General features: G+C 49.0%; 2 protein-coding genes across 5 annotated transcripts; one reads left to right on the forward strand and one right to left on the reverse strand.

Moving 5' to 3' along the window:
* Window positions 1–4,278: 4,278 nt before the first annotated feature.
* LOC136527785 (glutathione S-transferase T3-like) lies at window positions 4,279–15,078 on the forward strand. Of its 4 annotated transcripts, none has more exons than XR_010776922.1 (5): window positions 4,279–4,516; window positions 5,136–5,337; window positions 5,411–6,173; window positions 14,628–14,676; window positions 14,891–15,078. XR_010776922.1 is itself a non-coding variant. In XM_066520626.1 (5 exons), the coding sequence occupies exons 1-3, from the start codon at window positions 4,377–4,379 to the stop codon at window positions 6,170–6,172; spliced, it is 1,104 nt and encodes a 367-aa protein (XP_066376723.1). In that variant the 5' UTR covers window positions 4,279–4,376; the 3' UTR covers window position 6,173; window positions 14,628–14,652; window positions 14,891–15,078. The 4 variants fall into 4 exon arrangements, 3 of the variants coding, with proteins under 3 accessions (XP_066376723.1, XP_066376722.1, XP_066376720.1); XM_066520626.1 differs by having other exon boundaries at window positions 14,628–14,652; XM_066520625.1 differs by lacking the exon at window positions 14,628–14,676.
* LOC136526666 (uncharacterized) lies at window positions 12,318–13,196 on the reverse strand. Its single transcript, XM_066519261.1, has 2 exons — window positions 12,750–13,196; window positions 12,318–12,704 (listed from the first exon to the last, which is right to left on the reverse strand). Exons 1-2 carry the CDS (start codon window positions 13,194–13,196, stop codon window positions 12,318–12,320), a joined length of 834 nt encoding a protein of 277 aa, XP_066375358.1.
* Window positions 15,079–16,792: the final 1,714 nt, after the last annotated feature.

Below are 16,792 nucleotides of genomic sequence, written 5' to 3' on the forward strand. Positions count from 1 at the left end.
GCCTGTTTTACATATTTTGTCCATCCGTTAGTACTACTATACTAGAAGTTCAGTTCAGTCCACATGTACAGGAGTAAAGTACGTAGAGTACACAGAGGGGGAAATTAGAGACGTGTAGACCGAGAAAAGCTAAGCACTGGTGTCCGAGATTCAGGATGATGTCTAGAGAAGATTTCTTGACACTTGCGTTTGGATTCCCAGGCAGATCCAGTTCATTTTCTTCTACTACCAGTAGTTTGCGACGTTGGCTCGCACTGCAACTGCAAGTCTCACCGCAACTGCAAAACGAGCTAACGTCGAGCTGAGCACATGCACAGTTTTTTTTTTCTCGAATACGCAAAAGGCTTGCACATCTCTGTATTAAGATTAAGAAATAGTGAATGTTACACTGACACATCAAGAACCTAGCACACTAGGAGAAAGTGTTATATCCTCTCTAAACGGTGATCATAGCCTATTACGCAGTTACTAGTATATACGGAAGAACAGCGTTACCAATGTGAAACATCATCAGGTGTTGGTGTTGCTTTACTTTATTATATGTGCGCGCGAGCAAAGCAAACGTCATCCCTTACCTCTCCTGGTGAGTTGGTGTCGGGCGTTAATAAACAAAAACAAGTGCGTGAACGCAGAAACTTGCAGTGCAAGCGGCCACTGATCATCACCAGCAAATCATATAGAATACGGCTGGTGGCGGCGGCCTTCAGTTTGGCCACTCGCTCCGAGGGAACGTCGAATGTGCTCGTCCAACAACCAGCAGGATCGATCCTCCATAAAAAAAACTAAAAAAAAAACAGGATCAATAACGGTGTCGGTGGCAAGGCATCCAATATGCTCGTAAATTCAATTCTTGAATGCCATTTATTTTTCCGGCCGGGCTCCTCCTCGCGGAGTCGCGGAGCACGTGAAACCTGTGCGCTACATCTTTCATAAAACCTGTACTTAGTATGCTAGCTGAACAACTGCATACTGTTTAGTTTAGTTGTTTAATTAACATCGTCGTATTTGTGGATTCAGTAGTACTGCCGTACATGCGGGGACAACAACAAAAAAAAGAGGATGTGAATTATAGATTCTTCGTGATCGTGGTGCGTGGCCATTGCGTTATAATAATTTGAAATTTGAAATGGGCGATACAATCATAGAATGGTACTAAAGCAGCTCAGGAAGGCATGAGGCTGATTGTTCAAAGGCTGACCCTGCTGTTCGAGGGAGCTGGTCGTCTCCCTCGCATCCATCGGGGCCACTATTCCTTCTGTACGACTGCGCAACAAGACATTGGTCAAATACTCAAATGCGTGCTGAATTCTCTAGAAGAGTTTTCTCTGATGATCCGGCGAAACGTCAACCGAAGTACCGAGAACATGAGTTGAAGTTTTCTTCTTCTATTTTCGCATACACAGGTTCCCTTTCGTTTGTGTGTAGTACTACTACTAGTATCCTATCACCTATACGCCGTATCAACCTAGCCTGGTGAAGGTTGACCTTGCAACCGAGGACTGACCAGACCAACGGAAGAAACCGGTAGTATTTGATCGACGTGCTATTTGGTTCCCGGGTTGACCTTGACGAGCGAGTTGGGCGGTGGCGACGTACCGCCGTGCGCCCTCGACTGGTTCTGACTGCGCGGCATGGCCCGTGATCATATCCACATATACTCCGTACAGCATGTACACGCACAAGGTCAACCTCAAAGGTGTTGTCACTCTCTGCAAATTCCTGTTTCCACACTCGCTCTACTAGCTACTCTGTGCTTGTTTAGTTCCCAATTTTTTTTTTCAAAAAGCGTTACAGTAGCCATCACATCGAATCTTACGATATGTGCATAGAGCATTAAATATAGACGAAAAAAACTAATTGCACAGTTTGGTTGAAAATTACGAGACGAACGTTTTGAGCCTAATTAGTCCATGATTAAACAATAATTGTTAAATAAAAACGAAAGTGCTACAGTAGCCAAATTTCCAAAATTCACGAACTAAACACATACTCCCTTGAAATCAGGCAAGCAACTAGCCTCTCCCGACTGCATGTACTATGCAGGTCAACGCCAGCGCACTCATGGAACGAAAGGTCTGGTGGTGCCTGGCTGCCGCTGACCGAACATCTTCTTACCTGTGACCTGTCTGATAATACTGGTGGGCGACTTTTTTGATGTCAAATAACACCGGGGTCCTTGCTTTTCCCCGGGCCCATTGCCTCCGGTCAGTCTCAGTCAGACCGATGATATACGGAGCACCGGCACCGGCAGGCGACGAACGAATTTACCACCTGGCGGTCAACGCTCGCAGCTCCAACGTCCGGAACGCAAAGGTGGACAGGGCAGGCGCCGGAACGCAAAGGTTCGGTTGGGCCGAGCCCGACCTCGCCACAGCCCACGTGTGTGCCACACGCCCGCCAGCACGTCTGTGTGCCGCGGCGCCGGCGCTCGCTTGATGTCGGCCGTCGGCCGTCAATCCAGGCTCCAGGGGCGGCTTCACATCGGTAAACCTGTGACCTACTGATCTTGTTTGTCTTTGGCCCGTCTGAAGCGCGCGATCACGTTCGTGTATTTCCGGCTTTGCCCGTGCGCGCATGTGCATTCGCCGTGTGATCCTGGCCTCTTCTTCTGGTTTATGGGCCCGTTTGGTAGAGCTCTGGCTCCGGCAAAAATAGCTTTTGTAGCTTTACTAGGAGAGCAGATTCATTTGGGGAGCTGAAACAGTTTTTTTGAACCGTTTGGCAAAACAGCTTATTTTTTTCTTGTTTTCTTTTTTCTTTTCTTTATTTTTGTTTTCTATTATTCTCTCCCCAATCTTATCTACTACCTTATCTACTCAACCACCGCACAGGCACAGCCGAGATCCTCTCTTCCCACCCACCGCCTGCTCGACTCCGGCCCGCCAATCCGCCATGATCCGTCGCTCCGTGCTCCCGTACTGCGCGCCGTCTGCTCCGGCTCCGGCCTGCCGGTTCGCCGCGCGCCGCCACTCCGTGCCCATGCGCAAGGAGGAAGAAGGCAGGGGTATCCACGGCCAAATCCACGCGCGCCTGACAAGGAGCCGACGAGAGCTGCATTTTCTGGCTCCACCTTCCAAAACCGCGCTGTGAGAGCACAATTTCCGGTAGCTGCGCACGAGGAGCACCTCTCCTGGACCCGTTTGGTAGCCCGAGCTGAAAAACGGCTCTGGGAGCTGCCCTGGGCGCCATACCAAACGGCCCCTATATAAACCGATTCTCTTGTTTTCGCTTAGGCCCCGTTTGGATCTTGGAATTCATTTTAATAATCATAATTTAGGTACATAGTAATTAAGCTAATATGGTTGTGTATGGATTATATTTCTATATTATTCTTGGCTATACGAGAGAGATACTTATGTGTTGTATTTCTATCATAGGAGAGTGAGTTGAAAAGCGTGTTATAATTTGTAAAGTAGAAACATAGAATGATAATCTATAGAATCAATTTCTATCTCACACCCTATGAATTTAAGATAGGCTTGTATGTGAACTTTAGAAAGTGACGAAATGCCAAATTTCAAGACAAATAAACTAATTTATTAAGTATATTTCAACTTCAAATGAAAGGATCTAAATGGCCTTAAGGATATTGGAGAATCCGAGGGATTAAGGGACCCTCTAATCCCCTTGTTTTGGAGATTAACCATAATATAAAATGAAAATGTGCATGCCGACTGCCCATGAACCGTAAAAGGGTGTTTTTGTCTATCCACCTATTTAACCTGGACAGCTGGTAACTAAAGAGGTTATCCATATGGAAGTCACAGTACCATTTAACTATGTCAGTGTCTGGACCACCTTAGATTATTGTAATCATGTAAGATAATAACTAGACAATCCTTAAAATAGCCGACTTTATATTTTAGATTCTAATAGCAAAATAAACACTAGACAATCTTAGATAGCCTAGTTTATGTTTTAGAGTATAGTAATACAAGTATACAACTAACAGGTTATCGTGATCCTAAAAGATCAAATAACATATAGATTATTTTAGTCCATATAATCTAAATTATTATAATTCTGTTCACAATCTAAATTCAGATCCAGTGGCCTTTTGCTCAACGGAGACGTTTTTTTTTCTCTCCGTTGGCTGGCCCAATCATTTCTGCTGCAGAACAGCCCAAACTAAGTCTCGGTCCGTTTAGGTTTTTGACGGGCCAGTCATTCCGAGGCCCATCAATCAAGGGAAAAAGTAACGGCCCATACAGTAACATGAAGCACAAACAAACTTCTTTCTTCCTCTCTCTCTCTCTCTCTCTCTCTCTCTCTGTCCGTTTCGTCGTCTCGGGTTTCGCCGTCTTCCTCCCCGGCTCCGTCTCCCTCGCTCGCCGAATCCGAGCCCTAAACCCTAGAGCTTGCTGGCTGGGCTCCCCATGGCGGCAATGGAGGACGAGGAGATGGAGAAGAAGGTGCAGGAGTACCTGCAGCGCAAGGGCTTGCGCCTCGCCGAGGTCGCGGTGCAGGGAGACCGCAGCCGCGTTCCTACCTCCGCGCCCCCGCACATGCTGGCCAGGTAGTCTTTACCGCTTTCCCCAACTTGTCGTGGGGTCCCTGGCTACGGCCCGCTCGTCTCGGCTGGTGGCAAGTGCCAGTGCCGCAATCTGTTGCCATTTCAGTCATATCTCTAGTTGTTTGGGGACGGAGATGGGCTACACTTATGATTGTAGTTTTGTAGAGGAATGAATCGATAAACCAGCTGCAAATTTTTACTCAGATCTCCACCTGGAAGTCCTGTGACTTCCAGTTGATATAGGCTGCAGCCTGATCTTTGCTTGGAAGTAATTAGATGCTAGTGTTCAGTGTTAATGATCCTTCGAAATTTTGTATCCTGTAATGTTGAACTGTTCATGCCTGGATATCTTTCTGTTCTTTTGTTTCTGACACCGACTTATACTAGAGGTTATACATGCTTAAATGATTGCTAACTTGCTAAGGATTAACCGATCAGAGTCTAAGCACACATAAAAAAAATGATGAACTTGCTTTTTGTTTAATAATGCCCTGGCTGACAGTTAGGATTGTTCATTGCTTCTCCTATTTGAGTGAAATCACATTCTGAATGTATGTACCAGCTGTATCATTTGGCGATGCATGGCATGGATTTCCTCATTTTACTATGCTACTGATTGCAGTATGCCTGGTGGCTTTCTAAGCTTCCCCCCAAATGGTCATGCTTATTTTGCACCACCATGGCCTCCACAACCACCACCTGGTTCAATGACTCAACATGTTGCGTTGGGTTCACAAGGCAAACCTGCCATCAACGTTGACGATGGGGATGATGTTAGGACTGAGAAGCGCCTGTCTTGGAAACCAGATGAAGACTTGAGATTGGTAAGTAATAAAATCATTAAATTGGCCTTGACCAAGAATCAAGCTATCTCTGACCTTGTAAGCTAAATTGTAGGTGCGCGCATGGTTAAAGTATTCCAATGACCCTTTCAACGGTAATGGCAAGAAAGAGCAATATTGGGGAGATGTACTTGCATTCTACAATAGCATTACATCGACAAAACGGACGAGGAAAGTGAAGCATCTCAAAGACCGGTTTCAAAAGATTAAGAGATGGGTAGGTTTTTTCTGCTGGTCTTTGAAGAAGGCTGCATCAAGTGATGTCAGTGAACAATCAGATGACCAATTGATAGAAAAGGCTCTGCAATTTTATTTGGACGACTATAAAGAAGGCCCATTCATAGTTATGCATTGCTGGAAGGTTCTTCGTGACGAACTGAAGTGGCATGCAATATTGGAGGACCTTGAGAAATCAAACAAAAGGAAATTGGGTGATGAGGGGGAGGTGGGGAACAGCACACCCACACCTGAAGATACCCAAGAAAAGGAACTTCCAATAGTAGTGAAAGAATTCAAGAAACAATGCAATGGCAAAGGCAAGGCCAGAGATAGTGACACTGATTTGAGTGAAGCTATGAAGAAGTACATGGATATTCAGGCTGCTGCTAAAAAACGTCATGATCAATTCATAGAGATACAGCTGCGAGTTTCTGATGCAAAGGTCGAGGCGGCAAGGCTGAAGAGGGAGGCTGCCATGCTGAAAACATACAACTCTTTCATGAGCATGGACACTAGGGAGATGACTGATGAGTTGAAAGCTGAGCATGCAATAGGCCTGAAGCTTCTGCGGGAGAAATTGTTTGGCAACAAGAATTGAGGTACTTGCAATATCTGCACTTAGGCGATAGCTATTTAGGTAGTTTGGGTCTGGTTTGGTTGCATTTTTCATTACTAATCTAATAATCGCTTAAAAATATCTGTGTGACCACTATGCATGGTTGTAGAGACACACCTCACACCCAATATGGGGGGGGGGGTGACCTTCATATAGATAGCCAATATGGCTGGGTATACAAGGAATACAATCAAGTATACATAGAAGGTGCTAATCACACATAGACTTGCCTAATACCCGCCCGCAGTCTAAGCGGGAGGATCCCGGACGTAAAGACTGGACCTAAACTCAGTAAATAGCTGTATAGGAAGGCCCTTGGTCATGATGTCTGCGAACTGGTGAGAGGACGACACATGAAGGACTCGAACTTGGCCCAAGGCGACCTTCTCACGGACGAAGTGAATATCAATCTCAATGTGCTTCGTGCGACGATGATGAACGGGATTGGTTGTCATGTAGACAGCGCTGACATTGTCGCAGTAGACAACCGTCGTCGAAGCAATAGGAACATGGAGCTCCTGCAGGAGCTGGCGCAGCCAGCAACACTCGGCCACCACATGAGCAACAGCACGGTACTCTGCTTCGGCACTGGAGCGGGAGACCGTGGTCTGACGCTTGGAGGACCCAGAAATCAGATTGTCGCCGAGGTAGACACAATAGCCAGAGGTGGAGCGTCGAGAGTCGGGGCAGCCAGCCCAGTCGGCATCGGAATAGGCGACTAGTGACTGAACAGGGCCGACACCAATGTGGAGGCCGGAGGAGAGAGTGCCCTTCAGGTAGCGTAGAATCCGCTTGATCATCGAGAGATGCGGCTCGCGGGGATCATGCATGAAGAGGCACACCTGTTGGACGACGTATGCCAAGTCAGGACGGGTCAGCGTGAGGTACTACAGTGCACCAGCAAGGCTCTGGTACATGGACGGATCAGCAGCAGGGGCACCAGCGGTGGCAATAAAGCTTGGCATGAGTGTCAACAGGTGTCGTCGTAGAGTGACACTCAGCCATGCCGGCGCGTTGAAGGAGCTCAACGGCGTACTATCGCTGTGATAAGAACAACCCGTCGGCGGAGCGAGTGACAGAGATGCCGAGAAAGTGATGGAGTGCACCCAGGTCAGTTATGGCAAACTCAGAGTGGAGGCGCCCAATGATCTGCTGTAGCAATGCCATCGAGGATGCAGTGAGGACGATGCCGTCGACGTACAGAAGCAGGTAGGCGATACTGGTCCCGTCTTTGTAGACAAAGAGGGAGGTGTCGGAAGCCGATGCGACGAAGCCGAGCTGGCGAATGTATGTCGCAAATCGCTGGTACCAGGCTCAGGGAGCCTGCTTCAGGCCATAGAGGGAGCGCTGCAACAGACACATGATCAGGAAAATCAGGATCGACGAAGCCTGGGGGCTGCTGGCAGTAGACGGTCTCCTCCAGATGTCCATGGAGGAAAGCGTTCTTGACGTCTAGCTGATGAATAGGCCAGGCACGTGAGGCAGCAATGCTGAGGACAGCCCGGATGGTTGTTGGTTTGACCACCGGGCTGAATGTTTCGTCGTAGTCGATGTCGTGGCGCTGAGAGAAGCCACGAACCACCCAGCGAGCCTTGTGGCGGGCGAGGGTACCATCGGAGTGGTACTTGTGCTTGAAGATCCATTTGCCAGTGACCACGTTGGCGCCGAGTGGCCGGGGTACGAGGCGCCATGTGCCGTTGTCAATGAGCGCCTGGTACTCCTCAGCCATTGTCGCACGCCAGTTTGGATCAGCCAAACCGCTACGGTAGTTGGAGGGAAGTGGAGATGGAGTGGTCGTCGCAGAGAGCCCCACATACCGCATAACCGGTATGGCCCTAGACTGGGTCCGTGTAATGCGTCATTCCTGCTGGACGGTAGGTGCCGAAGGAGCTGCAGGCGTCGTTGGCTGCTGTACAGGAGCAGTAGTTGGCTGTACAGGAGCAGTAGCCTGCTGGATAGGGGCAGGAGGCGGCTGAGCAGATGCAGGAGCCGATCCTGGTGCTGGAGCTGAGCCTGGGGCTGTAGAGCCGTCATGCGCCTGGGGACGCCTGCTGTAGACGAGCCGGATGTCCCGTGGGACAGCCGCTGGAGGGGCAACCACTGGAGGCGAGGCGGCTGCTGGAGGTGCAGTCGCTGGTGGAGCAGCAGGAAGTACAGGGCCGTGGAACAAGATCGCGGGGTCGTCGGTTAGCTCCTCAATGAAACTGGGATGTGGCGACCCAACAACAGATGGCAAAGGTGCAGGACACACCGGCACTGTAGTTCCTGCAAGCAAAAAATCCAGGTGGCTTGGCGAGGACCTGGAGGGGTAAAGCCCGAAGGGAAAAGAAGTCTCATCGAAGACCACATGGCGAGAGATGATGACGCGCTTAGTGGCCATGTCGAGGCAGTGATACTCGGGAGGTTTGTTGTGGAGGAGAGTATATGGAATGCCGTGGCGAACAGCGGAGCAAGGACGCTTCTTCAGAAGGTATGTGGCTGTGGCGAGCGCCTCAGCCCAGTACTGAGGAGGCATGTGGGCATGGAGGAGCATCGTGCGACTGTTGTTGTTTAATGTGCGAAGAAGACGTTCAGCCTTGCCATTTTGTGGGGAGGTATATGGACACGAGAGGCGTAAATGAATACCACGGGAAGCAAAGAGAGTATGGAGGGTGTGGTTGACGAACTTAGTGCCGTTGTTGGTTTGGACAGCTTTGATGGCAAGGCTGAATTGGGTGTGGACATAATTGCAAAAATTTGCAATATGTGTGGAGACTTCAGATTTGCGAGTGGGGGGAAAAGTCCAACAGAAATGAGTAAAATCATCAAGTAGAACTAGATAATATTGATATCCGGATATACTTGCAACCGGGGATGTCCATACATCACAGTGAACAAGTTCAAAGGGCATGGAAGTATGTGAACTGGAAACTGAAAAAGGGGGGCACACATGTGAAGGGTCGAGATGGCGACTAGAGGGGGGGGTGAATAGTCTTTTCTAAAATTAATCGCGTCGGCTAACCGATACAAATGCGGAATTAAAACTATCGGTCTAGCCAAGACTATACCCCACTATATATATTCACTAGCACCTTACAAAGATAACAATTATGCAACAAAGGTGCCGGGCTAGTTAGAGCTCTCCTAAACAATTCTAGGAGCAAGGTTACACAAACCTATGCCACTAGTACTTTAAGCAACAAGGAAACTCCTACACATGCTAGTAAGCATAAGCACAAAGCTAACGATGCTCACTAGAAATGCTCAATAACAAGGCAACCAATGCCTAATTAGAGAGCGCAAATACTTAGCTACACAAACTAAGCAATGTGACTAACAAGGTTACTAAAACCAAATTAGCCACGCAAGGGAGCTACTTCTATGCTACACAAGCAAGAAGGTAATTAGCAAGCTACATAAGCTATCTAATTACAAGAGCAACTACACAAGCTTAATATGTATAAAAGTAATTGCAAGCTTGTGTAACGGGGATGCAAACCAACGGGAAGAATAAGGTTGACACGATGATTTTTCTCCCGAGGTTCACGTGTTTGCCAACACGCTAGTCCCCGTTGTGTCGACCGCTCACTTGGTGGTTCGGCGGCTAATTAGCATCACCCGCTAAGTCCGCACGTCGGGCGCCGCAAGAACCTACCCCTTGAGTGAGGGTAGCTCAATGACACGCTTTACTAGAGTTGCTCTTCGCGGCTCCCGCGGGGCGAGCATAATGCCCCTCACAAGCACTTCTCCGGAGCGCCGCATAAGCTTCTTGCGCGCTTCGACGGAGACCACCACCAAGCCGTCTAGGAGGTGGCAACCTCCAAGAGTAACAAGCACCACCGGCTTGCAACTCGATCACTTAGTGCCACTCGATGCAACCTCACGATGCAATCGCACTAGAATCGCTCACTCACACAATCGAATGATCACTATCAAGTATATGTGTGATGGAGGGCTCCCAAGCACTCACAAGCATGGACACTAAGTCCCTTGAGGTGCTCAGCACCAGCCATGGCCGAAGGCCACTTCTATTTATAGCCCCAAGGGCTAAACTAGCCGTTACCCCTTCACTGGGCAACGGTCGGGCCGACCGGACGCTCCGGACGTGTTGACCGGACGCTGGACCTCAGCGTCCGGTCGCTCGCAGACGACCACGTGTCCCGATTCCAACGGTCATTTGACTTGACCGGACGCAGCAGCACTCAACTGACCGGACGCTGAACCCCTAGCGTCCAGTCGTTTCCAGTAAGCTCCCGAGCATGACCGGACGCGTCCGGTCGAACGCGATCGGACGCAGCCAGCGTCCGGTCACACTCCAGTTACTGCGTCACCGTACATCAGCCTGACCGGACGCAGCCTCCCAGCGTCCGGTGCATTCAGATCCAGCGTCCGGTCAGTTGACCGACGCCAGCATCTTCTCCATTCTCTTCACCCTTGCTCAAGTGTGCTAACCACAAGAATTTGCATCCGGCGCAATACAAAATAGGCATTCTATTTTCCCGAAAGCGTCGAATCCCGCCTCAAAAGCTCGGCGGGAGGGAGAGAGGGACCCAAACCCATCTCACCCCTGCAAACACCACCTCCTTTGTAAATGTGCCAACACCACTAAGTGTACACCACCATGTGTAAGTGTGTTAGCATTTTCACAATCATTTCCCAAAGGATGTTAGCCACTCAACTTGCCACGCCACTCGATCCTAGCGACAATGCAAAATTAGATCACTCGAGTGGTACTAGATGACCGATATGCAAATAAGTTTGCCCCTCTTGATAGTACGGCCATCTATCCTAAACCCGGTCATAAACTTCTCTACACACATATGACCGGTGAAATGAAATGCCCTAGGTTATACCTTTGCCTTGCGCATTCCATTCCATCTCCTTCAATGTCGATGCAACACATGCACCAACACAATCAACAATGATATGATCCACTTCATATCATCACATGATCATATTGGTTCATCGATCTTGACTCTACTTGTTCTTCACCGTTGCCATCGTCCATCGGCGCCAAGTCTTGCTCAAGCTTCACCGCCACGCGGTCCATCACTCCAAAGCCTTCGACTTGCCCTTCACGCTTGCAACCGATCCATCAAGCCAAGTCTTGTCTTGATCTTCTCCGTCTTGATCACATGGCTCAATGTCATGTCTCATGTGCATTTAAGCTCCTTCATCATCACATGTGTGAGCTTTGCAACATCTCCAAGCCATTTTCACCTTCATGGCATATGTTGCTCACATACATGTACCTGTGGACTAATCACCTATGTATCTCACATAAACACAATTAATCCACCTAAGTTGTCACTCAATTACCAAAACCAAACAAGGACCTTTCAACATGTTTGCCAAGCTGACAAGAATGACATAGCAACTGCTCTAATTTATTATAGCTGATGGACGCATTACGACGAAGAATGTCAATGGTAGCAGAGCTAGGATGACCAAGACGGTGATGCCAGAGGTCGGTGGAGACGGTGATGTTGGCGTGTGGAGCGGAAGATGCAGCAGGGAAGGTGTAAAGATCACCAGCACTATTGCAGCGAAGCATCACGCGTCGGGTCGGGATATCCTTGACAGAAAAACCAAGAGCGTCAAATTCTATAGAGCAGTTGTTGTCCCTAGTAAATTGACCAACAGATAGGAGATTGCAAACTAGAGATGGGACAACTAAGACATTATTTAGATGAAAATTGAACGCTGGTGTATGAAGAACAGACTTGCCACGATAGGAAATAGGAAGATGTGCACCATTGCCAACTGTAATGGAAGAGTGAGGAGGAGGATGACGAGAGAGGAGTATAACATCTGAGGAGCTCATGTGGGAGGAGGCGCCGGAATCCAGGACCCAGGGATGCTGGCCCTGGAGATGCATCCGATTGAGTGCAGCGACAAGACCGTCCTGGTTCCACATGGGAGCTGGTGGAGAGACGTGGAGCGGCGCAAATGTTGTGGGGGGCTGTGGAGGCGCGAAGGCCGTATGAGCCTGAGGAGGAGGGGCGCCAAGCACGCCTAGACGCCAGCCGACCTGCTGAGCCGAAGGAGGTCCCTGTGGCGCCCATGGATTGTAGCAAAGCCAGGGGCCCATGGGGCAGTATTGACCAGTCTGTCCAATGCCGCCGCGCTGCTGCGCAGAGCCGCTGTTCTAGTGTCGGCCCTTGCCCTTGCCCTTGCTGCCGCTGCTGTTGCCATCGCCGCCGCCCTTGGTGCTGCCGTAGCCGGTCACATGTGGGTTGTTTGGACCTCCAGAGGTGGCTGTGGCAGCGAGAGCACAGCACCCGCCCGGGCTGGTGCAGCCAGAGTCGGCGGTGGTGAGGAGGGCGGTGCTGGCGACTGTCTTTTCTTCATTAGCGAGACGGAGCTCCTTTAGGGCCAGCATGTCATGAGCCCTGGCGAATGTGGGAAGGACAACGAAGTTGGCGATGTCATCGGCGGTGTTGGAGAAGCGAGGATTGAGGCCGCGCAGAAGGGCGAGGACGAGCTGCGAGTCCTGGACAGGATGTCCGACGTCGCGAAGAGCGGCGGCCTTGATCTTTAGCCGCTAGCAATAAGCCGATATGGTGCTGTCACCTTGCACCATGGAGTGAAATTCGTTGAGGAAGATGGCGCGTGGCTCCCGGTTGGCGCGGAAGATCCCTTCAATGGCCACCCACAGATCACGTGCGGTGGGATTGGCACCGTCCATGGCGAGGTCGAGGACGGAATCGTCGACGGAGCCAGAGATCCAGCCCCGGACGTAGCACTCTGCGGCATCCCACTGAGGATCATCAGGACGAGGGGGAGCAGAGCCATCGATGTGCGAGCGAAGGCCGAACTTGCCGCACAACGACTTGAAGAAGAACACCCACTTGGAGTAGTTGGATTGCAGGTCCAGCGTGAATGGGATGTGGGACTTGACATTGACTGTGGCGTAGTTGTGAGCCACAATCGGGGCAACAGCGCCGGTGCTCATGGCAGGCATGGTTGGAGTGCCTGTCGCGGGCAGGGTGCCGGCACTGGTGGCCGAGGAGGAGGAAGAGGCCATCGGAGAGTAGGGAGGGAGTAGAACAGCCGGTGAGGGTGGACGGGCGCGAGAAAGACGCGCACGGTGGGCTGTTGCACGAGCAGGAAGATCGCGCGTGGGAGGAAAGAGCACGAAAAGAGGATCTGATAGGCTGATACCATGTAGACACACACCTCACACCCAATATGGGGAGGTGACCTTCATATATATATAGCTAATATGGCTGGGTATACAAGGAATACAATCAAGTATACACAGAAGGTGCTAATCATGGCTAATCACACATAGACTTGCCTAATAATGGCAAATATAATGCGATCCAAATTAGGAATAAGCATGCAGTCTGAAAACATAGTTACTCCCAAGCAGTCCTGTTATCGGGGTGCTGCAATCTCGCTTCAATTTTGTGCTAATCTAGCACAACTCTGGAGCCATAAGGTTATTGGAAGAATAATGCAAAACCTCCATTATTCTTTGTGACGTGATATAGTTAAAGATGAGGGAGATACGCGTGAGTATTCTTTGACTTGACAGCCCAGGACAAAGACTGTTCTTCCACCTGAAGTGCAAATAGGCAATAACATTAATACAATACTTCAATGATATATGTATAATGTTGATTTCCATGTTTGTTGAATACATACACAAGTGAAAAGAGACTTACAAGAACAACAACAAAGCCTTTAAGTCCTAAACAAGTTGGGGTAGGCTAGAGTTAAAACCCAGTAGAAACAATCAAGGTTCAGGCACGTGAATAACTGTTTTTCAAGTACTCCTGTCTAAGGCTAAGTCTTTGGGTATATTCCATCCTTTCAAGTCTCATTTTATTGCCTCTACCCAAGTCAACTTCGGTCTTCATCTGTCTCTCTTCACGTTACTATCCTGGCTTAGAATTCCACTACGCACCGGTGCCTCTGGAGGTCTCCGTTGAACATGTCCAAACCATCTCAACCGTTGTTGGACAAGCTTTTCTTCAATTGGTGCTACTCCTAATCTATCACGTATATCATCGTTCCGAACTCGATTCCTTCTTGTATGACCGCAAATCCAACGCAATATACGCATTTTTGTGACACTTATCTGTTGAACATGTCGTCTTTTCGTAGGCCAACATTCTGCACCATACAACATAGTAGGTCTAATCGCCGTCCTATAAAACTTTTAGCTTCTGTGGTACCCTTTTGTCACATAGGACACTAGATTCTTAGCGCCACTTCATCCACCCTGCTTTGATTTTATGGCTAACATCTTCATCAATATCCCCGTAAGTGAAAAGAGACTTAGTTGAGCATATTTGGCAACAGGCAAAACAATGAGTAGTTGATCTTGTTTTTTTTTTGTGTAACCTCTGTAATATACTTATTTGGACTTCGGTGTCATAATTTAGATACCTTTATTTAGTAAAGTATCTTTATACTGGTGAATATTAATAATCATGCCTTTTCATATCAGGTGAATGCTAAATAATCATGCTAAGGTGGTGAATTTATGCTTACCGAATGTAAAGTTCTCTTCCTTCTGTGAAACATCTTTTTATTATTACAAAAAAAACAGAATTTGGGGAAATAACTTATATGCACGTAATATTGGTGGCTTCTCTTTGTGAAACACTTGCATGTATTTGTTCGGCAAACTGTAATGTAGTAAGGTTGCTGTTAGAGATGGTCAACACTGTATGTAGATGAAATTTATGTAGTCCCCTCCTCTATATACAGGTATGGAAACTGCTCTAGGAGGTGCTGCATGGACATGATTTCCATGGTTGTCTTAAGAAACGCCGGTGTAATCTCTTTTGTTGTCAACGTGTTCTGACCCTCCTGTGATACCGATGTAAAGGATGTAAAGGTGTTAACATGGTAGCAGGTTTTTTTTTTGGAGATAACATGGTTAGTGATGAACTAGTTTGATTTGGGCGCCTCTTCTGGAACCGACGCATAGAACCTCTATTGGGGTGGGTGGGTGCGAGGGGGACATGGGAAAGTCTCATATCATTTGGACCCGCCAAAATGCGGTGGGTGCGAGGGGGACATGGGAAAGTCTCATATCATTTGGACCCGCCAAAATGCAGTCCGTTCTACCGCCAATCTTCCGGTTCGAGCGAGTCACGGGCCGACGATTTTCCCGCTGCGATGATATGGGCCGCAATTGACTGTTTTTGTTTCTTGGGGCCTTTGTTTGTTTCTTTTTTTTATCGGGTACAACTTGAATGAACGTAGCCCACACACCGTCATACTCATGCCATAAGCACACACATGTGTGCTCGTCTGTACACACGCAAAGAAGAGATGGGAGGCATTGCCTCCAGTTCGTGGGAAACACGTAGTACCACCAAATGAGCATGTGTGCATGTACCCTAAAATTTCTGAAAAAAATTCTAGAAAAAGGTGCGATCAACCCTGGTGGGTAGTGTCCCACTAGACAACTCTATCACTAGATCACATGCCCATTCGCTTGTTTGTTTCTTTTTGACCCACCAACACTCGCTTCTTCCTCGTGTTATCTTCGTCTCCGGCGAGTTAGAGTCCACACATCCCAGCGCGCTTAGAAGGAACAGGGATCTAGGGCCGGCGGATGAACTAGTGTTGGTGGTGGGTGCAGGCGCGGCGGTGGACAGGACAGCAGTGGCGTCGTCGGCGCGGCAATACGGGAAGGCGGTTGGGCGGGGCAAGCGCTAGGGGCGTCATGGTGATAGCTCGACAAAAGCCAGGTTAGTGTGGTAGCGGTGGATGGCGGCAGATCCGACGGCGGGGAGCCAGTGGAGATGGAGGAGGAGGGCGGGACGGGGGCACAGACACGATAAAGTGGCTTCCAGGAAATAGGAAGTAGCGAGAAAAAAGAAACGATAATGATTGGTTCAAGTCATTTGTCCGTCCGGACGGACCGACCCTCGTGCGCGCGTAGACCAATAAAAAGAAGAGGGCGCACAGTTGGAGGTGCAGCGCATGGGAGCCCATGCGGCCACTCGTTCGGCTTGGGGTGCATGCAATGCGGGGGCAGCGCAGCATGCTTCCACTCGTTTGGCGTGGGGTGTATGCAGCACGTGGGGTCCGTGCATGCGCTAAGAATACATAGAGAGAAGAACTTGCGCCAGGAGTTTGTGAGAGGAGCGCGGGCTCGTATTTGCATGCGTCGTTTGCTGCTCTCATGACGGTTGACTGTTGGCAGCTGAGTGCTGGCCCAATTTTTCTGCCACTCCATGGTATCAAGCTCCGTATATTTCATGCGTTTCAGATATATGTTTCATCTGGATGTTGCATATGTTGCAATAGATATACACGTATGTTGCAAGTGTATGTTTCAAATGTTCCATCTATTCAGACGTACGTTGCACGTGTGTTTATCGAGATGTTGCATATGTTTCAGTGGCTATACACATATGTTGCAAGCATCTATTCAAAGTGTTTTATTTGTTTCTGGCGTATGTTGTAAGCGTTTTATCTAGATGTTGCATATGTTTCACTTATTTATAGAGGTAAGTTGCAGAAGTGCTTCATGTTGCAACATTAGCTGACATAGAAAACGGGCGCATGCAGAGGCGATCCCCATGGGCGCAGCGGTCCCCACGTGCGCAACAAGCGAAACGAGCGTGGGTGGTCTCTACTTGCATGCGCAACAGG

This window comes from Miscanthus floridulus, chromosome 19 (genome assembly GCF_019320115.1).
Source record: "Miscanthus floridulus cultivar M001 chromosome 19, ASM1932011v1, whole genome shotgun sequence".
In the NCBI taxonomy this organism is placed as follows: Eukaryota; Viridiplantae; Streptophyta; class Magnoliopsida; order Poales; family Poaceae; genus Miscanthus; species Miscanthus floridulus.